Source organism: Pollachius pollachius, assembly GCF_949987615.1.
Source record: "Pollachius pollachius genome assembly, chromosome: 4".
NCBI lineage: Eukaryota > Metazoa > Chordata > Actinopteri > Gadiformes > Gadidae > Pollachius > Pollachius pollachius.
Window position 1 is genome coordinate 9,246,040 of NC_136937.1, and position 23,503 is coordinate 9,269,542.

The following is a 23,503-nucleotide window of genomic DNA, read 5'->3' on the forward strand; positions in this document are numbered from 1 at the left end:
TACCCCAGTTAAGAGTTCATGAAAAAAAAAGAAGACGAGAACAAATTGTTTTGTGACGAAGAATTTGACAAAGCAAAGCGGCTTACAGTAAGTACATTTGTCAAATGAAAGAGAAACAAGAATATATATCGCTGTCGCTACAGTAAGGACGTTTGGAGAACCAATTGCCACGCATTTACAATTGCTAGGTTAACCCATTCCCCATATACAACAAAGATAGGTAGAATAAGATTCTACACAATGCTGAATACTATTTTTAACTGCAAGGACGTACAACATACATACTATCAGAAGTCCCTCTCTCTCTCCTGTCCCCACTAAACACATGCAACTGAAACGGACATCGCTCTCTCTATGCATGCTGGGAAAATCTCCAAGGTCACTCCCCCATAAAACCTGAGCTCCCATCCCTCCCCCGTCTCCACCTACGCTACCATACCTCCCACTGTGTCCTCCACCACCAGTACTATCCTTGTTGCCGTAGGTCTGTCCACTGTAACGGTAGACCCATGCACCATCACAGAATAAAGGGAGTCAAACAGAATTCAATCTTAAATCCAAAAGGTAATTTATTTAAAATGGTACAAAACAAGGCGAAACAAATGTCTAGGGATAATTAGTTTAAATTCAAGTGGGGGCAAGAATTAGATAAAGCAAAGTGCCTGTGTGAAAGAGTAAAGCAGTGGAGTGTCTGCTTCAATCGAGTGGGTGCCTACCTGAAGGAGAGTAAAAAACCTGCTTATATAACCCCACCCCCAGTACTCAGGTGTGGTCAAGTAGGTCGTTATCATACTGAGGCCTAACCCTTCCCTTGTAGTGGCAGTGTAACGACCCTCACGTGTGCAGGTGGTCGTGATTAAGATTCAGACCCGGGATTCCTCACAGTCTGAGGGAGGTCATTCTCAACTCTTTTACGCCGCGTTCACACTAGTCACGTTTCCATCTGAAAGGTGACGCGAATCTTTAGAAAGTTCGCAAAAAAAGAAATTCCAATTAGGTGCGTTTCCATCAAGTGGTTGGAGCGAAAAACTACACACATTCCAGGGCTTGTCGTATCCTTTTGATAACATCCTCTCTTAGGTCCTAATATATAGTGGAATTGCGTTGTTTTCCATCTAAAATAGCTGTAATGTTTTTTTCTACGATGAGAGCAAGGAAAATTTTTACCTTTTCAGCGGTCTATCATTCACATTGGCCATCTGTTCCATGGACGTATTTAAAGGATACATTGTACATATTTATAATTAGAAATTCTTCACAGCCTTTATACCACAGATACTCTAGGGTCTATAGCGTATAACCACGTTTTCTGATTACAGTTTAATGCATTTTCCACAATGTACCAGCTCTCGTTTTGAAGGCTGAACAGACAATTCGACTGGAATTACTAGTAGGTAATAGTAGGTGTCCATATATCAGGGATTAATGGACACGGTATAATTAAAGGATATGCAAACATAGACATCTTATCTTATATATATATATGATATAGGATGTCTATGTATACAAACGCTTAAAAATATATATATATATTGACGCTACAAGTAGATGTCGGCAGGGTTGCTATGGCCGGTCGTTGCGGAAATCGGAAGGACGTTGTCAGTCCTGTGTGTTCAATGTTCGCTACGTCACAGCTGTTTCGAAAAGTGTGTTTCCATCTCCCATTTTGCGCATTTACTCTCTTTTCGCATTTCTCAAAAACCATCTCAAGCGAGCGGATAAACTTTTTTGCGAATTAGAGGATATTTATGCGAATTCTGGTGTTTCCATCACCGTTTACTGATTCGATACTTCAAAACTTGCATAAAATCAGGGGGATGGAAACGCAGCTACTGTACACGTCCGTCGACGGATGACAGAGGGCGTGTCTGTCGTATTGGAAACGAGATCTGATTGGCCAGGAAAAGTTGCATGAAAAGTTGAAAATGTCTAAACTTTTTGACGCCGCCGCCCCCCCCCCCCCCCCCCCCCCCCCCCAGGGTGAGGACGTTCCCCAAGGAGTCGGCACTGTTGGGGCGGGACACGGTGCGGGCGCTCATGCACTACGCGCTGAAGGTGTGGAGCGACATCGCGCCGCTCAACTTCCACGAGGTGGCGGGCAGCGACGCCGACATCCAGATCGACTTCACCAAGGCGGACCACGACGACGGCTACCCCTTCGACGGGCCGGGGGGCACCGTGGCCCACGCCTTCTTCCCCGGCGAGCGCTTCACGGCCGGCGACACGCACTTTGACGACGACGAGGCCTGGACCTTCAGGTCCCCAGGTGGGCTCGGGTTAGGATGGTGTGTGTGTGTGTGTGTGTGTCTGGGTGTGTATGTGGGTGGGTGTCTGGGTGGGAGGGGTGTATGTTTGTGTGTGTCTGGGTGGGAGGGGTGTGTGAATGTTGGTGTCTGGGTGGGAGGGGTGTGTGGATGTTGGTGTCTGGGTGGGTGGATGTGTGTCTTTCGGTGGGTGGGTCGGTCTGTGTGTGTGGGTGGATGTCTGGGTGGGAGGGGTGTGTGGATGTGGGTGGGTGGATCTTTGTCTTTCGGTGGGTCGGTCGGTCTATGTGTGTGTGTTTGTGTGTATCTGGCCGGGACGGGTGTGTGGTCGGGAATGTATGGCTGGGTGAATGTATGTGTCTGTGTGTGTGTGTGTGTGTGTGTGTGTGTGCGTGTGTGTCTTTTTGTGGGTGGGTTGGTCGGTCTGTGTGTTTGTGTGTGTGTCTGTGTGTGCAATGTTTGTTTCCTGTGTTTCATCAATCTATTTCGGGCTGTGTACATGCCATTGCCTCTGAGATTGAATATAACGCAAATACATCGTTAAACATATTTGTCTGACTGTCTCACTCTCATCCTGTCACTTTGTGAGAAATCAAGAATAAAGAGTGCCAGGGAGAGATTTGTGTGTGTGTGTGTGTGTGTGTGTGTGTGTGTGTGTGTGTGTGTGTGTGTGTGTGTGTGTGTGTGTGTGTGTGTGTGTGTGTGTCTGGATGTCTTGGGGGTGGCGGTGTTGAAGGATGAAGCCGAAGCAAAGAGTGTCAGGAATTGACCCGAAGAACTCCCACAGACTTCTGAAGTGTTCTGAAACACGAGGCACAGACGGAGGGAAGTGGTCAGAACAGTACAAATCAAAGTGGAAATAGATGTCGAAAAATTGTCTGAAGTCTGTTCCTTCAAAGCTTTACGAATCAAACGTAGCACACTAGCTGTCAGACGAAACGTCCAACTCGTGTTCCTTCTCTCAGCTCATCGTCTGAATACTTCAATCTATTCTTACGTATATGTATTAATGTTTTAATATTCCATACGTTCAACCTAGCTAATCTAGGTTGTGACGAATTCTGTCTTCTCTTGACTTTGAATCTTTCCGTCTGTCCACCGTCGGTCCTTTGTTATTAGAAAACTGTTTTTATCTAGCCGTATTAAAACTTCTGATTATAAAATTAAACCTCTCAGAGATACAGAGTCTCTGGAGGTTTATTTCCAAATAAAAACAAAGGAGGTATCAGCAAGCAAGGCATGGCTGAGCCTTTTAATTACAAATCCACTTTTCGGTCCAGACAATATAAATTAATGTATACATTCCAGGTTTATCTGCCACATTAAATAAAGTCGCTTAATTAGGCATAGTGCTTACAAAAATGTTGAGCTTTTGTTGAAACTACATTTTCCTAAAGTCTTCATAGTAGATGATATACTTTAGTCAACGTGTGAGAGGAGAACCAAAACAGTTTTCATTAGACATCTTTCTCCCTATAGGTTAAACAAACGTTGTTGCATGCATAACTTCTCATGGGCGGATTTGGTTACCCAGTACCTGCTTTTGAAGCGTTGACATGACACACCTGTCAGAAGTAGCAGAGAGCCGGTTTGGTTCTCCTTTTAATGGAGGTAGAGAGAGACCAACAGGTGTCTACTGGACCAGCATGTGAATGCAAGACCTAATGTTGTTAGTGTCACCACGACTACACTAACCTTGTTTGTTGCATATAATTATGCTATTGTGAAGATGCTCACAGATCTCAACCCCCCTCACAAAGTTTTACCTCACCGTAACTCACCAATCTCCTCTCAGCTCCCCTCCCATCAGCTCTCCTTCCCCCTTGTTTCACCTCCCCTCTCCCTCGCCTCCTCGCTTCATCACCTTCCCCCTCCTCTCCTCCCCTGCCCTATCCTTTCCTCCCCTCCCCCTAACCCCGCCTAACCTCCCCCTCACCTCGCCTCCCCCTTACCTCCCCCTCACCTCCCCTCCTCTCTTCGTTTCACCTCCTCTCCTCTCCTCCTCTTCCCTCCCCTCCCCTCCCTCTCCTCCCCTTGTCACCTCACTGCACTTCCTCTCATTTCACCCCGGAGAGGAGAACTGTCCGGTATCCCAGAGAGCCGTGTGGTAAAACTAATTTACTGCCTGTTGCCGCCCCGCAAAAGTCTCCCGGCCGCCAAGGTGAAAGGGGAGAGGTCATAGTGCGCTGCTGAAACGTGCCCCTGGTGGTGTTAGGGATCCAGTTTCCCAGCTCCCATTTCAGCAACACCACGCCGCATGGCGTCCTGCAATGAGATTCCTGGGTTGCGTTTGACACCCACTACATCACCCTCGTGTCAAAAAGGGTATGGGCATCGGGGGGGCAGGGTGTTGGGGGGGGGGTGGGCCTTAACCTCCCCTGGTCCCCACCGCTGCTGCCTGTCAAGGTTGTAGACCCTGCGTCACAGGACAGCCCTGTCTGCTCCAATTAGACCCCCACCTGGTCAAGACCCGGACGGGGGGGGGGGGGGGAGACAGAGTGGAGACAGCAGGGGGGTGGTGCCTCTACGCTGGTTCTGCCTTCTGTGTGCGAGGTGTTTGGCCTACTGATGGCCAGGGGCCCCGGGGGCCCGGTTCCTTGGGGGTCGGAGCTGGAACGAGAGAGGGGCTGCAGGTGAATGGTGGAGTTTAGTGGGGAAAGGAGAGGAGAGACTTTAATAACGAAAGTCGATCCAGACGGCCGGAGGTGAGAAGGACTTGCTCTAGAAGTCGAGCAGATCCATACTTTCATATTGGTAGATCCATATTTTAATTTCCTGACGTATGAATCTATTAATGACGTCACAGTGACTTGTTGCAAAGTTATTCAAGGGAAACTTTGAAAAGGAGCCCTGCAAAAACTAGTACAAAGTCTAATAAGGTGAGGGTAATGTGACCTTATTACCGCACCCTCTGTGTTTGGGATGCATCGTAGATTAAAGAGTCTAGTTTCTACTGGTGGATTTCCGTCAGACCAGTCATGTTGTTTCGTCTCTCCAGGAGCAAGACATGGAATAAGCTGATAACATTGTCAGTTCTTCTAGTTATGCTTAGTTAGCTTGTTATCATGAAGGAAACATATACATCACAAAGTGTATACATTGCTGTCCATTTTAAACGATGACACAAGATCTTGAGATGATACAAACATATTCAGCTAATGATAGTAGCTCTTGAAGGAGGAATGTTTCAAACAAATGCACCTCTACGTGAATACTTTAAACATGAAATGTACCGTTGATTCTCAGTATGACCTTAAATGAAGGAACTCCAAGGCCATGCTTAATCAGTGTATAGTTAGTGTTCTGTTGTTACTGGGCATTTGGAACAGAGCCAGTCCAATGTTAAATGACCCATTTAGCCAAACAGCCAGTGGGCCAGAGTGATGGCTAGTGTCCAATGGAATTAATTTAATTTAATCATTCTATTTTAATTGAAAAGACATTCAAATCAAACTCCATAAAACCCATCCTGGCATCCAAGTTCCATGTTGCCGAGAGCTTGATGGAAAAAAGATTCTTTCCTGAGTTTCTTCATAAGAGGTTCGTAACTTAATGTTTGTTATATTTGTATTTGTTCGTTGTTGTTCAAATATTTTTTCTTTTGTTGGCATTCATTTTTAATATATAGATATGTCCTAAATTACAATTAACAAATAGGGTAGTGAATGGTACTTGATGATAATTTGTGCCGCATAATATATAGATACATCCTACATGCAAATCAACCAATGGTACTTGATGATTTGTGATGATTTGTGCAGTAGTACCCCCCCCTCCCCCCTTCTGTGTGCTGATGATCACCCGCGCTCCTTGGGTAACAATCTTGTTTTTTTATTAACAATTTTCCAAATTAGATACAAAAATACAAATCTACTAATAGAGCAGAGATGAAGAGAATCTCGGATTGATTTTGACAAGAGCAGTTAGTCCCCAAATGTGAGTCATCCACTGTATCTACAGCATCTGCTATAACACACAATGATTACCGTTGTCAAAAAAACAGATAAGATCTGTTGCTGCTGAAAACATATTGCATCGCTAGTACTTTGTAGCTTCCTTATTGTGTTTGTGTGTGTGTGTGTGTGTGTGTGTGTGTGTGTGTGTGTGTGTGTGTGTGTGTGTGTGTGTGTGTCTATATGTGTGCACGTGTATGTGTGTCTCCCTTTCTCTCTCTCTCCCTCTTGTGAGTGAGGCCCGAGCGCTATCATGCCGACGAGCTTCTAAACAGGAAGCCATGCCCCCTATCTCCTCGCGAGTGTCTCTACACTCACTCCTGTGTATTTCAGCTGCTGGGGCCGTACCCGCCTTTCCCCTGTTCCCCTCTGTTTCTTTCTCGATCTCCGGCACGATGGGGTCTCCCTAGCCCAAGGAGCCAGGCTAAAGGCTCACCGCAAGCCCAGGCTTGAGCCCAAAGCACCAGGGGGGATGATAAGCTAGCAAACCGTAACACTGCCGGCACACCCGCCCCGTTTTTGGAACGTCTGAATGAAATCTCCTAAAGCCACAGGTTTCGTGCTGCTTCAAAGAGCCCAGACAAACGAGGTTCCCTGCAGCATTCCTCGTGTTGCTGTTTGTCCGGGCTGTAGACATATCTGCTCTAAGACCTTAAAGGTGTTTCGTTTTGATTGGTTGTCCGACCTCATTACCATGGTTATCTTACTTGACACCTTGTCCGTGTCTGGCAGATCAAACCTGGAAGCCTGCCATGCCTCTTGATTTTCAAGCATATATAGATGAGTTTGAGATTCTAGATGATTCAATGTACATCCTATACCAGCACGATGATGGTATTAGTAGTGTTGATCCTATTATCCATACTAATATTTGTGCTACATTTAAGTGCCAGTGAACCCAATATTCTATTTTTTGTTTAGAACGTCTCCTTTGATCTTGAACATAGTTGTCTCCGACCATTCTTTTTTTTCAAAACTCTCAACTAAAATAAGAAAAAAACAGTGAATATCCACAAGTGCGTCTCACTCTGCTCCGACTCCCTTCTTTCTGTTGCCCCTCGACGTCACAACATAGGGCTTCGACGCCAATTGTATTTTCCTCCACCAAGGTGTGCGTGGATGTGTGGAGCTCCGCTTTGGGAGGGGTTAATGTTGGACGAGTCCGATACACTTACAGTATAACGCAATTGTGTGTGGTGCGTTTCGTCTTACGACATCACTCATTATAACAATCGTACTCAACGACGCATGCTAGATAAAAATAAGGATTGCAAAGTTGCCATCATCCACCCTCTCCTGTCTAGAGACAGCTGGACTCGCAAGATTTAGATCAGGTACTGCTTAACAACCTGCTTTCTTTAGCACATTATGATGGAAAGCGAATAACATTATCACCTTTGAATTTACATCCCTGTTCAGATTTGGGTGAACAGGGACATTAATTGACTTTGTGATTTCTTCCAGTACAATAGTTCAATTAAGGACTAAAATTCAAATATTTTATTCTCTCTCCCTCCTTCCCTCTCTCTGTCTGTCTGTCGGTGTCTCTCTATCTGTCTCTGTCTGTCTGTCTGTGTCTCTCTATCTGTCTCTCTCTGTCTGTCTGTCTGTGTCTCTATTTGTCTCACTCTGTCTGTCTGTCTGTGTCTCTCTATCTGTCTCTCTCTGTCTGTCTGTCTGTCTGTGTCTCTATCTGTCTCACTCTGTCTTTCTGTCTGTCTGTGTCTCTATCTGTCTCTCTCTGTCTGTCTGTCTGTGTCTCTCTATCTGTCTCTCTCTGTCTGTCTGGCTGTGTCTCTCTATCTGTCTGTCTTTGTCTCTCTATTTGTCTGTCTGTGTCGCTCTATTTGTCTCTCTCTCTGTCTGTCTGTCTGTCTGTCTGTCTGTCTGTCTGTCTGTCTGTCTGTCTGTCTGTCTGTCTGTCTGTCTGTCTCTCTCTCTCTCTCTCTCTCTCTCTCTCTCTCTCTCTCTCTCTCGCTCTCCCTCCCTCCAGACACCCATGGCATGGACCTGTTTGCGGTGGCGGTCCACGAGTTTGGCCACGCCATCGGGCTGGTCCACACCTCGGCCCTGGAGTCCATCATGAGGCCGTACTACCAGGGGCCCGTGGGAGACCCCCTGAAGTACGACCTCCCCTACGAAGACAAGGTCCGCGTCTGGCAGCTCTACGGTACGCAAAGTAAACCCACACTGCCTGAGAAGGAGGTGACATCTGTACTTTCTGACGTGACTCTCGAATACAGAAACACGAAAGTGGGCTGCACATACTTTCAGCTCGTAACGTACGTGCGTTTGATCAGGTTTTCCGTTGCTTCATATTTTTTAGACCAGTGTTTCTCAAACTTTTTCTACTAGTGTACTAAGATATTTTTCAGCTGAGTACCCCCTTCACTGGCACGAAACATTTTTGCGAGTAAAAATATTTATAGAACATAAATAATAAATGTGTGTTCTATTTGGAAGTGTAAACATGAACATTAAAAGGGTGCAAATATTCTTAATTTAGCTTTCAGAACTGAAACTTGCTCTGGGGGAAAAAAAGGATGCATATATTTTTTTGTTTCTGGGTACCACCTGCAGTACTCCAAAGTACGTCCATTTGACAACCAATGTTTTAGACGATAGTCAAAAGACAGAATCGTGTATTTTACAATGATTAGGGTGACAAAGGAAACTGATCAACAAGTTAACCAATTGCGCACCAGGTCAAATAAACTAATAAATCATAAAGGCCTAAAGAAATATAGGAGAGCGCGGCATCTCTAGAGAATTTACCTTGTCAAATCACTGAGTGTGATTCAAGAGCGGATTGGACAGTATTGACACATCCAACATAACCACAACAGGGATTTGTTTGCGGTATGTAATACAAATAAGTGGACCTATTTGAATGTTTGCCAAGGAACCCAGCGTTATCATTCATCAGTCTCTCTCCAGTGGAAGTACTGTCCCTGAAGTTTGTATTTTTGTTTTTGGATGAGCACATGCATCGCCGGCTTTCAACAACTATAAGTTAGCATAAGCATGGTGTCTTTGTCGCTCCAATAGCCACAGACGGCTGTACCTTAACAGCGAGCGGTCGGGTTTCACAATGGTATCTTGTGATTCTTCGTTGCCCTTCTCGGGCCAATCTTCGGTCTGAAAAACCAAACAACAGCTGTTTACTGCTCAAAGTCTCAAGCAGTTGTTTTAAAATACAAATTAAAGTACGGCATCATTTTGGCAGCCACTGAATCATTTTCTATGTAAAAATCATTATATTCCCTCACTTCAGAATTAAGGGTGTGCTTGATTTGGTATCGGAAACCGCTGGAATCGGCAGACTCCGTTAATATGACTTCTTATAATGACAACAAGGTGAAGAGGGTTTCTAAAATGATTACAATTATTTTGTATCTCATTGACTTTAAAATACTGCCCTACTTGAGACTTTCAATTGAACATAATAATGTTATTTTTGTATCTTTTTACTGGTTGGCCTGGGAACAGGCAAACATTTTCATGAGTGCCTGTACCTAATCTCAGACCTTTTAATGTGGATGGTTCAATTATTATTACGTTTCTCTCTCCCCTATTGTGCCTCCTCTATATTATGTTTGATCCAGGCCGGTAGGCTATCTATCAGTTAAAAACAACAATCAAAATGATTTGATTATATAATTGTTCAGTCTGCCGGCTTTTGAGTCTAACGGCCACCTGTCTTTGTCTTATTGTTTTTCCCCTAATGGTCCTCTGACCCGCTGGTTGGGTTTCTCTTAAGCTCTTTATTTTCCAACACCCAGACAGCATAATGTTGATCCACACACAAGCATACACACCAACAACACAGCTGAGAAGACACACACACACACACACACACACACACACACACACACATACACACACACACACACACACACACACACACAAAGAATCGGAACAACACACACACACACACACACACAGAAACACAATCACACACACGAACAGTGAAACACACACAATATAGTAGAACATGGACCGAAAGTCTCTCCTCTCTGAGTAGGAAGCAGGGATGAATGAGGATTGATTTAATGAGCACAGCTGTAGAAATATTGTTGGAAAGCTTTAAGGTTTCATTGTTCCTTCCTTGTGGCGTTGGGGCTGCTCAATACAAAACACCTCAGAGAGAGAGAGAGACTTGGGGGAGAGAGACCTTCAGAGATGAGCAGGCTAATGAGAGAAAGAGAGAGAGAGTGAGAGAGAGAGCGAGAGAGAGAGAGAGAGAGACCTTCAGAGCTTTCAGTAATGAGAGAGGGAGAGAGAGAGGGAGACCTTCAGAGATGAGGATTCTAATGGGAGAGAGAGAGAGAGATGAAGAGAAAAGGTGATTATACAGAGCTTTATAGAGCTAAATTGGAGGTTGTAGGGCAGGAAGGTGGAGGTTCTTGTACATTAAATGAATTGAATGGAGTTGAATCATTAAGAATTCTCCCCTAAAGCAAGTAGCCCGTTGAAACCATAACATGTGACGCTGCGCTGTTTGGCAGCACAGGCTGGAGCTCCCCCGGTGGTCATCCATAGACTACATGATCCTCACACTCATACACACAACAGCAGGCCGGTGATACACACAGTGCTTAATACATTTAACATGAAAAACATCAGCGCGTGGTCCAGACTATAGCTATAAACACACACACCGTGCTCATTTTGGTTATTATTTAGTTGCGTGACCCCAAAAAATATAATCCCATTGTTTAAAATGGGCAAGACACATGTGACCCGGATGTAGGGGGGCTGTGTCTTTCAGCTCACTTTGTATAGGGCTTGTTTATCGCAGCATCACACCACAATGACAGCCTCCATTTTGGAAGCGTAGTTATTATGTTGGTAGTCATGTGTTTTGGTCACTGTTTAGTCGTTCATCTGGAAAGGCCGCAGTGTCTCTCAAGCAAAACATATTAAAACAAAGCATTTGCATTGGCCTAGGATATATATTAACGTTGATTTTACAACTCTCTTGACTCTCATATTTAAGACACAAATCTGTTTTATTTATCCTTTATGCATTATTTATCCTTGGGCTTGATGAACTGATGAACACGAGGAGGGAGGAGAGGTTGATGACAACACTGGCGGGGGATTGTGATTGGCTGTTGGGTTGATGACAGGAGCCCGCTGGCATTAGATTGACGACCCCCTCTCCTGATGTCTCTCAGGGGTCCGGGACTCTGTTTCCCACACCCAGGGGCCAGGAAACCCCCCCGACACGGAGGAACCCCCCGTCCTGCTGGACCTCCCCGACAACAGATCCACCGTCCTGTGAGTACTAGACACACACACATGCACGCACGCACACTCATGCATGCACGCACGCACGCACGCACACACACACACACACACACACACACACACACACACACAAACATACACACACACTGTACCATCAGTAAGACATTAAAACACACACAGTACTGTGAGTACTAACACACACACACACACACACACACACACACACACACACACACACACACACACACACACACAGTGCACTGAGTAAAAACATATCAGATGTGGGGTTTGTAATCATCAGTCAGTAAGACAGATGGAGTGTCGTGACAATAACACCTGAGGTAGTATTTCAGCCTGTCAGCCTCATGTCCAGATGTCTCCTTCCAGATGAGCTGCACATGGTGTTGAGCAACGTAGCAAGCTCTTTCTTTTATACTGGCACAGCTCCCCCACAGCTCTCTCTCACTCTCTCACTCTCTCGCTCACTCTCTCTCGCTCTCTCTCACTTTCTCTCTTCCTCTCTCTCCCTTGTTCTCTCACTCTCTTCCTCTCTCCCTCACTCTCTCACTCTCTTCCTCTCTCCCTCGCTCTCTCCTGCTCTCTCCTGCTCTCTCTCTTGCTCTCTGTCTGTCTGTCTGTCTGTCTGTCTGTCTGTCTGTCTGTCTCTCTCTCTGTCTGTCTCTGTCTCTGGTGGGATCAGGGGACTGTGTTCCTCGCTTTAACACTGAGACCTGGGGGTCATGGAGTGTTTGGGGGGGTTGCGATGGGAGGCATGTCTCCAAATGTTTGTCTGTGTGTGAGCGGGGTCAGGCACGTAATGTGTTGCCCTCTGTAGGTCCCCTTTGTGTTTATTGGACTGTTGCAGCCAGTGTCTGAACCGTCCCACTGTTTTAAAGAACCTGGATGGCACTCGGTGTCAGAGAAGACTTCAGACGTGACCCACTGCTCCTCTTCTCCCACTGCTCCTCTTCTCCCACTGGAGACTGATCCCTCTTATGGGAGTCATGCGAAACATCTCTCAGACGTTATTAAATAGAATGTGCTGCTGCGTTGATACACAAGTAATTCCTCGCTGGTAAACATGGACACAGACCGACACTATTCTCTGGCTTTCATCAGAAAACTTTCATGAGACTACTTAAAAGACCAGTGTGTGTTTGTGTGTGTGAGTGTTAGTGTGTGCACGAGCATGTGCGTGTGTATGTTTGTTTGTGTGCGTGTGTACGTGCGTCTGCGTGTGTGCGTGCGTGTGTGTGTGTGTGTGTGTGTGTACGCACGTGTGCGTGTGTGCGTGTGTGTGTGTGTGTGTGCATCTGTACTTTTGTGTGTGTGTGTGCCTGTGCGTGTGTTTGTGGTAAAAGTTGAACAGAGGCGTTAATGAGGGCAGTGAACAGAGGTCTTTGTTGTTGTCGCCCACCCGCAGTAGGCGCGTCCCTGTGGTTTATTAATGCTGTTGTTGTCAGTCAGGCCGAGTCTGATTGGAATGACGTGAGTCAGGAGAGCGAGAGACGAGTGCTCCGAGGCACCTGGCATGACTCAGAGGATGTCATCGTCTCTCACAGTGGTCAACTCAAACACAGACGAACAGCGTCAACGTGGAAACAATCCAACAGACTTTAACTCAACTCTTATTTCTGTGATCAATTATATATATATATATATACACACATCATATATCTATATTAATATGAAGCATGGGAGGGACTTTAATCATGTGATATCATGTTAAATCATGTGCTATAATGTGATTTCATGTGTGCTCATGCTATACCATCTTATACCATGTGAAATCATGTGATATCATGTTAATCATGCAAGATTTTATAACAGATTGAAATCGTACACATGCAACATGTCCACAAAATGACTTCATGGAGATTAGAATAAATGAGCATGAACGTTGCGAATATGGGAACTAAGTAATCCCCGAAAAAGAAAAATCCTACTAAATGAGGGATTGTTATAATCACCAGGTGCTCCTTATATCCTCCTCAATGTATCCTCAATGTAAGACCAAAGTCCCCTTTCGTCTTTTCCCGTTGAATAACAAAGAAAGTACATGTATTCGTAACAAAGGAGTGCCGTGTTAATCCTCTTAACAGTCTTAAAGTTAAGATTGAGGGCCATATCAAAGAAGAGGGGTTGACCGGTTTGATTTGCTCTGTCTGCTCTCATTCATCATCCTGATGAATTCTCTCTCTCCTTCCCCACCCTCTCCTCCATCACCATCCTCTCCCCTCTCTCCCCTCTGCCTGGTGTCTCTCTCCCCTCTCTCTCTCTTTCATGGCTCCAAGGTATGCCCGGGACGCCCCGGACAGATGCACCGGCCACTTTGATGCCGTGGCCCAGATCAGAGGAGAGGCCTTCTTCTTTAAAGGTACACAAACCCACCAGGAGAACAAGAGCGATACAGGGAAAAGCCGACATTTAAGTCGGTCGGAGGCTATGTGAGTGGGAGGGAATGCAAGCGAGCTAAGAGGGGTATTTGCATTTCTGGAGGGTCGGGTTGTTTTCTTATGACTCTTTTCTTGTGCTAGCAAACCAGTGTGTATGCTCCTTGAAGAGGAGTGGATGAGATCCTGCACTGTCCGTGATAATCGTATAGATAATACAGAACTTTATTAATCCTGGATAGGGAGAAAAACAAAGGAAGTAAACAGCATAACACTGGGTGAAATTTGATGTTGTTTCAGAGCGGCCAAACCAAACGTCCGCAACACATTCAGAGTCAACAGCCTGTATTGATATATCCAGTGTTTCGTTATCCTTTGATACATGGGATATGAATCATAGAATTGAATAATAGAAGAATTAATCTAGATTAACGGAACAAGGTGAATGGATATCTGCCTCAACTTTCTTCATAGCGATCACGTTAATTAGATCCGAGTTCGGCTTTGTTTGTCTCATTATAGAGGAACATCAATGAATAAAAAACATTGATCTTGGCAAGTCGCAGTCCTTTAAGCGTATCCCTCTGGCTAACAAGCATGGTGACCTTAAGCAAAAGTCTCTTGAGGTGATTAATTGAATCCATTTTTTGGGCATCGACCACATCTCTTCGCAAAGTTCCTCCTGAAACAAAAAAAATATATTTCTTGTTTATCTACGTTACCTGATAGAGCTGTAATTCAGGTGTGTGTCTGTGTGTCTGTGTGTGTGCATGTGTATGTGTACGTGTATGCATGTGTGTGTGTGTATGCATGCGTCTGTGTGCGTGTATCTGTGCGTATATGTGTGCGTGTGTTCATGTGCGTGTGTGCACACTTCACAGGGAGGTACTTCTGGAGGCTGACCCGGGAGAAGCACCTGGTGTCCCTGCGGCCGGCCCAGATCCAGCGCTTCTGGAGGGGTCTGCCTGCCAACCTGGAAGGCTTGGACGCCGTGTACGAGAGGCCTGGGGACCACAAGATTGTCTTCTTCAAAGGTGCACACACTGCACCAGCTTAACATGGAGTCCCTTCCTCTAACGCGGTCAAGACCTTTTCTCTCTCTCTCTCTCACTCTCGCTCTCGCTCGCTCTCTCTCCCTCTCTGGGGTTAAGTTAGACAACAGTACCTACACCAGTGGAGGCTTCTCCATTGAGGAGAGGGAGGAAGATCCTCCTTAACATTGTTGAGAATAAAAAATGTAGATTGCCCAGACTACTGTAATGAATGAATGCCCTTAAATATGACTACTTTAATGCCTTTGAATATATAATGTTTGTTTACCTGGGTAAAGGGACATTAGCACCCCCTATTGCCTATTGACAATTACTAAAGGGAGGACGTTCCTCCCTCAGCCTCCGTTGACTCCGATTAATTTCCCCGAAACTTCTGGCGGCCGGTGAATAACATGGGTTTCAATGGGAGAGGGGGAAAGTCCTCCTCTGAGTGGGTGTAAAAATGGAAAAATTATCATTGGGCGGGAAATCTGTCCAATCTGGCAACGCTGTCGATAACAAACCCGCTCTGCATTGCCGCTCAGAGACGCAAAGCAAGTGAAATCCTCTGAACGATAGCAAGATTCTAACATTTGCAAATAAAGTGTACAATGGAAACATTGGAAACAGAGGACATTGTTCATGTTTTATTACACAAAGAATTCCATTCATTGAGTTACAGTGCTAAGTTAGCGACCAAAGAAAAAGGTAGACCACTTCCCAAAATCGAGATCACCAAAGTAATGGCAACGTCAGTGTTGTGAGTGCTACATGGTTTGCTAGGTACTCATGGCTTAGTGGTATCATTACTAGCAATCGACTGTATTGCTGGCCCTGTTTGCTCTTGAATAATGGCAAATCTCCAACGTGGGCTGTTCATGGTTTCACTGATGTGAAAAATCTTGATAGGGCAACCAAACGTCACGACAAGTGTCAAGATCACGTTGGTGCTACTATCCGACTTTCCTTGCTAGGCACCATGCCTATAGATCAGGTTGTTTGAAATAATATTCTTGTTCTTTTACTAGTTTGTTACTCTGACCGTTCTGTTTGGTATTGTGGAAAGGGTGTGGAAAGGGTGAATGATTCAGAGCATGATGCATTTCAAATGGCATCACTTTTGATCTTGAGTCTTTTCTTAAAACAATTGTAACTGAAAATAAACATAGCTAAATAACAACCAATAACTTCAGTCATTGAGGTCAAAAATAGGCCCAATGATAGGCCCAGATTTCTTTATTTACTTTACCTACAAATCAAGAGTAGGCCTGATTTGACTAATGGGCTTTGCATCCTTTCCTTCTGCCCTTACAGTCCATTTCAAAGACATGCTGCCCACCAGCTCTCAAATTACAGTGAGGCCACTGGTGGCTTTGTATCAATTTTATTCACATAACTATCCCTCCCTACTATTTTGCAGTTCACCAAAACACCCTGAAACAACTTGAGTCTCACATTCTCATGCCACCAAACACCAACAGTGCAAGCAGGCCAATGGCAACCAAGCACGCAGTCCTTCCTCCCTCACTTTAAAAAACACCAGCCGCCACTGACCTACACCAATTATGAATTTATGCCCTTGCAACAAAACAGCCTGTGGTAATTTGTCTGTGTTTGTCTCTTTCTCTTTCAGTAGAAAGCAGACATTAAATATTCCGGTGTCCATCTATAGAGACAAAGGAAAAGGCCAGCGAGAGGTTAGCCATTATCAGCTCCACTGCTGGACAGGGCACTCAAGGCCATCACATGAGTAGAGGCAGCGTTGCTAGGCACGGTGTCGTCATGACGTTAGCCTTGCGGTAGAGTTGAGCGATGTACCTCATTAGCCAGCTATTACTCTCCTTTGCAAGTCAGCGACCACAAGATGAATCGATTGCACTTTCTGAAAAATACTCAGAGAAGTCCGTCGGGCATTTCTAGGGTAGAGTTTAATCCGGTATGAGTCACCATGGCAACCGGATGTCGACAACTAGCTCACACCGGTCGGTCTGTCTGACTATGATGTCAAGGATAACTAGTTAGCATCGCTGCTGAGGCTTGTCTCCTCGTAGGAAACGAACGGAGAGTCAGGATTACCTTGAGCAATGGTTCAAACGAGAACGAGAGAAAGCAATGAATAGAGATTTGGCAAGGGTCTTGTTGGTGGAGACATTTGACTGACACTTCCCCATCTCCCTCCCCCCCAAGGTCTGAAGTACTGGGTCTTCAAAGACAACAATGTGGAGGAGGGTTACCCTCGACCAATCAGTGACTTCGGCCTGCCCGTGGAGGGCGTGGACGCCGCCTTCGTCTGGCCGCACAACGACAAGACCTACTTCTTCCAGGGCGCCCACTACTGGCGCTACGACGACCACCTTAGGCGCATGGACCCGGGGTACCCCAAAGACGCCTCGCTCTGGAAGGGGCTGCCCCCCAACCTGGACGACGCCATGCGCTGGTCTGACGGTGGGTGGGCGTCGAATACTGTGTTTGATAGCATGTTAAATACTGTGTTTGATAGCATGTTAAATACTGTGTTTGATAGCATGTTAAATACTGTGTTTGACAGCATGTTGAGTTTAATGGTAAATATTATGTTAAATACTGTGTTAAATAGCATGTTAAGTATAGTGGTAAATATCATCTTCAATACTGTGCTAAATAGCCTGTTCAATATTATGGTAAATAGCATGGTAAATACTGCATTAAATAGCATGTTTAATATTATGGTAAATATATATGGGTTTTTTGTTTAAGTAGATAGAAATGTACTGTACATTTATAATGTACTTAAAACATACGAAAACATAGAGGGAATTTTTTTCTCCCTCTCCTTTGTCTTTTGTTAAACCGAGCTGTGAAAATTGGTTCTATATTTATCCTTCTATGTCCAACGAAAATAACCAAAGTATAGAGACACTGAACAAGAATGTGGTAATTTTCCAGTATAATTCTTTCAACACTTTGTTTGTTAAATTGTTGGATATCTTTGGGCCAGGTTTGGGCATGGACTTAACCCAACAAGAAGCTCATCATAACATCACAAAAGTCATACAAACAAATATATTCAACTCAAGCAGTTCAACTACATTCCAAATAGAGTCCAACTGCATGTTTTTGCTTATAGATATCAAAAAGCATTGTTTTTTCAAATAATTACACAATATAGATTAATCAATAATCAATAATCATTTGGTTAAATTGTTGCTGAATTCAGATGACTGGCTTAGTGTTGAGTTATTCAAAATGTATCAAAATTGACGCCGACTGCAACAGCCTGCAGCAGCAGTGATGTGGCACGGAATATTCATATTAAGTCCAGCGTTCACGGTGTTGGGGGCACCGTTCAGCCGGGTCTCAGCCCCAAGGTTCTGGGTCTCAAACCCAAACGTCTGCAGCTTATTTCCTTCAGAGAGAAACCCCTGCCTTCTCATGAATAACATGTGTCTAAAAGAGGAAAATATATTCTCTTTGGGTACTGGCTTGTGCAAAAATCGATGACTCGAGAGCTATACTTAATCTGTGCTCCTCGCTGGAGCTCCAAGCCCCTCACGTTCTCCAGTTCATGTCTGACCTGCAGTATCTCCCCATGATTCATGTGTCGAAGCTCTTAACCTGCTCAGGTGTTCCAGTTCATGTCTGACCTGCAGTATCTCCCCATGATTCATGTGTCGAAGCTCTTAACCTGCTCAGGTGTTCCAGCTTCTTAGGTTCTGAGCCTCTTAGAGGTGCTGCTGTGAGGTGTGTTTGTGTGTGTGTGTGTGTGTGTGTGTGTGTGTGTGTGTGTGTGTGTGTGTATGTGTGAAAGAGAACAGGCCAGACTCTAAAGAAACAGCAGTTTCCCCATCTGTCACAAACCTGCATATGCATGAGCCCAAAGCAACAGAATAACTTGTTTTGCATGTGTGCGCACACACACACACACACACACACCTTAAGGCCTAGAAAAGTGGAGCCACTTCAAAGCCTCTGTTCTCTGTGGTGCAGGGCGACCAGGCTGAGTGGTAGAGATAGGAAGACAGAGGGAGAGAGAGAGGAAGATGGAGAAAGAAAGTTTGGGAAAAGGGAAGATGTAGTCACACCTCGGGATTGAGCGAGATACTAGGAGAGATTGTAAGGATGGGATTTAGTGGACCCCAGGGGGTCCCTTGCAGGTGTATCTCCCATCTCTGACCAGTGTATAACCTCCTTCCCTGCTTCACATATGACTCCAGAGACGATGTAATCCGTTTTCATTTAGTCACATCACTATCACTTTAAATGTCATGAAAATGTCATGGTATCGTGTGTTCCGTGACCACTGTCATTTTAACTGTTATGAAGCTGTAATCAAACATTTCTGTGCCGTTGTGTTGGAGAGGAGACCTCTAGATACAATATATATGGACTGCATTGAACCCCCTGCATGTCAATTATAGCAGGATTCAAAGTATATGCAGATGTCGGATATTTAGTCGCCTGTCTGAACAGCATATAAAATATCTAGGCTAGGGTGAGTGCATGTGTGGGCGGAAGAGAGAGTGAGAGAGAGAGAGAGTGTGTGTGTCTGCATCTTTTAATATATACGAAAAACTGTATGTCAGTGACACATTTGAAGACACCTACCCATCCATACAGATGCGATGAAGTGGAGAGCCACAGAAACCTGCAGAGTGGAGTTTCTCTTGAGGACAAGAGGAGTCAAAACCAGAATGATTGTCATTCTCACCTCAAACTTTTTGTGAGACATTGCCTGAATGAGGACATGTTTCGAGGGCGGTTTTTTAACGCAGATTTTCAGAACTTGCGTGTATTTTTTGGTCTTTTGAGAGAAAAGTGAACGTGCTCCTTACGAGTCCCTGTGCGTAAAATCAAGAGAATCGATTTAGTGTTCTGTGCTCGCAATTTGTTATCCCTCTTCTAACAACGACCCCTGACCCCCGGCTCTCATCCCGTCCAGGCTCCTCCTACTTCTTCAAAGGGAAGGAGTACTGGCGTGTACTGGCCAGCGACATGGAGGTGGAGGCGGGGTTCCCGCGGCTCATCGCCAAGGACTGGCTGCACTGCACCGAGATGCAGTCGGACTCCCCCAACGTCGAGGGCAAGTTCCCCGAGGACGGCGGCCGGCACCTCCCCGACCACGCCGAGAACGGCTACGAGGTGTGCTCTTGCACCTCCGACACGGCCTCCCCGCTAGGGCTCCGTGCCTCCCCTTCAACCCCCCTCTGGCTCCTCCCACCGCTCTGGACGCTCCTATTGGCCCTCGGCTCCGCGCCTCTATGATGACAGAGCCGGAGGACCCAGAGGTGTTGAACTCACAAACCAGGAAGTCAGAGGGCCAAGTCGGCCGAGAGCACGGACAGGAGGAGGGCCTCATTGGTTAGGAGCGAGGAAAGGACCAGCTTCTCATTGGTTGGGAGCGAGGGGGACAATCTGTTTGAACCGCCAGAGAAAGTGTATACTCCTACATTGTATAATTATGTTGCTGATTTTCTGCTATTTATTTACTATTCCGTTTGATGGACTCAATGCATTTCATTATCCGAGCATTTGTTTTATTGTTTTTTACTCAATGGAAAGTGCTACGGCATTCAACTACCCATCTGCCATCTGTGTGCGTTTTGAAAGGATTAGAAATCGGTTAGACAGAATCAATACCTAGGGCCGCTGGTATGAGGAAGATATTGCCTGAAGAATATTTCCTGATGATAAACAACCAGCGTTCTAGAAACCTACTGCAGCGATGGTTCAGCCCCACTGAAATCCAAGTCGGAAGGTAAACTACGGAGCTGAATGACCGATTGGATATTTCAGAGCGAGTGAACTGAACTGCATGAAACCGAAGTGGTAGTGTTGGTGTGTACACAATCGTAAGGGCTAATCAGTGACGGATAACTAAGAGTGAAGAGTAAATATTATCATTATATCAGATTATATTGACATTGACCAGCAGACACCTTGGGCCTGACCTGTTGTCCAATCACAGTTATGAATAAATAAAGTGCTTTCTGTTTTTGCTTCAATTTTGGTTTTGATTCAATTGTGTTTAGATTGAGTCTAATGGTTCTCATGTATTTGTTTGACTCTGACCATTGCTATAGATCCGAACGCATTAGAACCATGAGACTCAATCAAACACAATTTAATCTAAACAAAGATCAAGCAGAAATTGCTGATTGCAGCCTTAAACCTGCATTATGTTAGTCAACCCATTAGCAATCTCTAGTTGCTTGAGATGTCCCCATCATTTCAAGATAAACTGTCGTCTGAGATTTTTCCATGGTGGAATGGCGGGAGTGGGTTGGCATTCTGGCTAGTCAGACATTCCTTGTTGTGTTCTCCTCTTGCTTTACCTATCAAACGGTTTGACATGGATGAATGGATGGACACGCTCATTGCCTTTGTCTTTAGACTGCACTATCGAAAAAGGTCAAGGAAACTCTTACGAGTAACTTTGAACTTGTAATTCAGGCAGCATTAGATAACTGTGGATTTTGTTGTGTTATTTTTATATTCACGATTGGGGTATGGAACTTCTGGATGGCTGTTTATCTCAGACGCTCTCTGCCCTCCCGCCAAGATGCTAACGGTGGCTAACGAATGACCAAGAGGAAGACAAGATGGCCACCGGGCGTCTTATTAACCTCGACCCATGTCAGCTGGATGGACCTCAAGGACTTTCTTCTTACTCTGCAGATATATTTACATACGATTCAGAGAGATAAAGATAATGATATATTTGACATGAAAAGTCACATTAGAAAATGCCAACTGAAATAATGTACATTTAAAGTGTGTTTTCTAATGTGATACTATTTTTGTAGAAAAAATAAAGATGGGACCAACTTTGATGGCCAAATAATGTTAAAGGTGCATCTGTCTTTGCGCAGCCTACTAAAACATACAGATCAATCACAAAAATAATAACAATGTGTTATACAATTTTGAGTAATACTTAGTGCTAAGTAAAGCAAGTCAAGCATTCATTTGTATGTCTTCATTTCATACTTTTGCTGTAGCCTTTTTAAATTTAAAAACAACACTACCTACAAATTGCTTTGCCTATGTTTACAGACCTTTTTTTTATCAATTCATTTGGTGAAGTCAAAAAAACCTTTTGGAATGAACACACCTTTGGCATGTCATTTCATCCACTGTCAAAGCTGCTTCGGTCGGCTTCAATAGCAAGGAGGCCTAGAGCTATGCGGATGGGTTCCACGTAGGCGGATTATGTGTCTGGTGGGGTATCCTGAATACAGCAGGGATGCTCTGCGATCACTTGTGTCAACAACGCCCATATATTGGCTCTCTCTGGAGGCCAATCATCCTATGTGTGTCAACATGGATGTATTTGGAATACATTCTACAGGCAAGTCGAATTCACATGCATTCAGAAAAATACCTTGCTGTCAAAACTCAAACTGTGTGTGTGTGTGTGTGTGTGTGCGTGTGTGCGTGTGTGTGTGTGTGTGTACGTGTTGGACCACATTAAGATTAATTACTTATCTACCCAGAGGGTGTGGGTTGACTTAACAAAAGTTCATTCTGATTCAGAGTAGAATAAAGTTAAAACAAAAAAGAGTATTAAATTAAAGAAATTGCTTAGTGTTGTGATTTATCCTGCTACTAGCAAGTCATGCTCCAGCAATATTAATGAAATATTGTGGCCTTGCCTCCAGGGTTAGTAATACTACGCTAGGTAGCTAATGTGTAAGCTCAGTTGGATTTAAACACTTTTGCTTACCCTAAGAAGACATTTGATCAAGAATTAACTACATCTTTAAAGATTGGGTACATTATTGTATTTCTTCTGAGATAACTCTGCGCCAAGGAGATTCACCTTGCATTTTGGTCCAATTCTTAATAAATCTTCAGAATTGATAGCAAACTGGGATACAAATATATGTTTCAATGATCACCTGCTGATTTGTTATGTGTGTGTGTAAAATACAAGGAAAGAGAGTAATTTAACGCTGTTTTAAATAAATTGCCTACAATCAGGCATAGGTCTGATCCTTTTGGCCTTACACATGTGTGTGTGTACATGCATGTTTGTGTGTGCATGCCTGTGCGAGCATGTGTGTGTGTGTGTGTGTGTGTGTGTGTGTGTGTGTGTGTGTGTACCTGTCTGTGTGGAAAATACCAAAAGAGAAAGAGTGAGATGAGAGAGAGACTACATTTACATTTTTACATTTAGGGCTTACATCGGTTAATACACACATTGACGCACCGACGGCAGAGTCAAGGCGACAGCGTTTTGCTCAGGGTCCCTGAGCAAGTGTCTTGCTAGTGAGCAAGTGTCTTGCTCAGGGACACATCAACACTCAGCTAGGAGGAGCTGGGGATCGAACTAGCAACCTTTCGGACTGCATGTTCTACATGTGGTGAGTTGGTCCCGCTTCCTTGAGAGTGCGTTCAGTAACCAGGTTGACAAGCGGAGTGGCTCTGGGGGCCACTGTTAGCAGCAGCGCACGCTACAATGGGGCCAGGCAGAACCAATGGAGCACAGAGGAAACGTTGCACTTCATAACTGCTGTGGGACACAAAGAGGAATCACCTGCAGGGCTGAGCATGTGGAGCTAGAGGCGTTTAAAGACAGCAGGCTATACAGACAGGCTACAGACAGTAGACTACAGACAGTAAGCTAGCGA

The 23,503-nt window shown here is 44.8% G+C and overlaps 1 protein-coding gene across 1 annotated transcript in view; it reads left to right on the forward strand.

Annotated features, from left to right (window-relative positions):
• LOC307075215 (matrix metalloproteinase-17-like) overlaps positions 1-20,135 on the forward strand; it is a gene marked incomplete at both ends in the record, with an annotated part of 60,229 nt that extends 40,094 nt beyond the window's left edge. The window contains 7 exons of the mRNA XM_079735727.1: positions 1,980-2,266; positions 8,211-8,387; positions 11,398-11,500; positions 13,765-13,847; positions 14,745-14,897; positions 17,082-17,339; positions 19,813-20,135. Of these exons, the coding sequence (XP_079591853.1) occupies positions 1,980-2,266; positions 8,211-8,387; positions 11,398-11,500; positions 13,765-13,847; positions 14,745-14,897; positions 17,082-17,339; positions 19,813-20,135 (1,384 nt within the window). The remainder of the gene's footprint in view (positions 1-1,979; positions 2,267-8,210; positions 8,388-11,397; positions 11,501-13,764; positions 13,848-14,744; positions 14,898-17,081; positions 17,340-19,812) is intronic.
• Between the last annotated feature and the right edge of the window lie 3,368 nt (positions 20,136-23,503).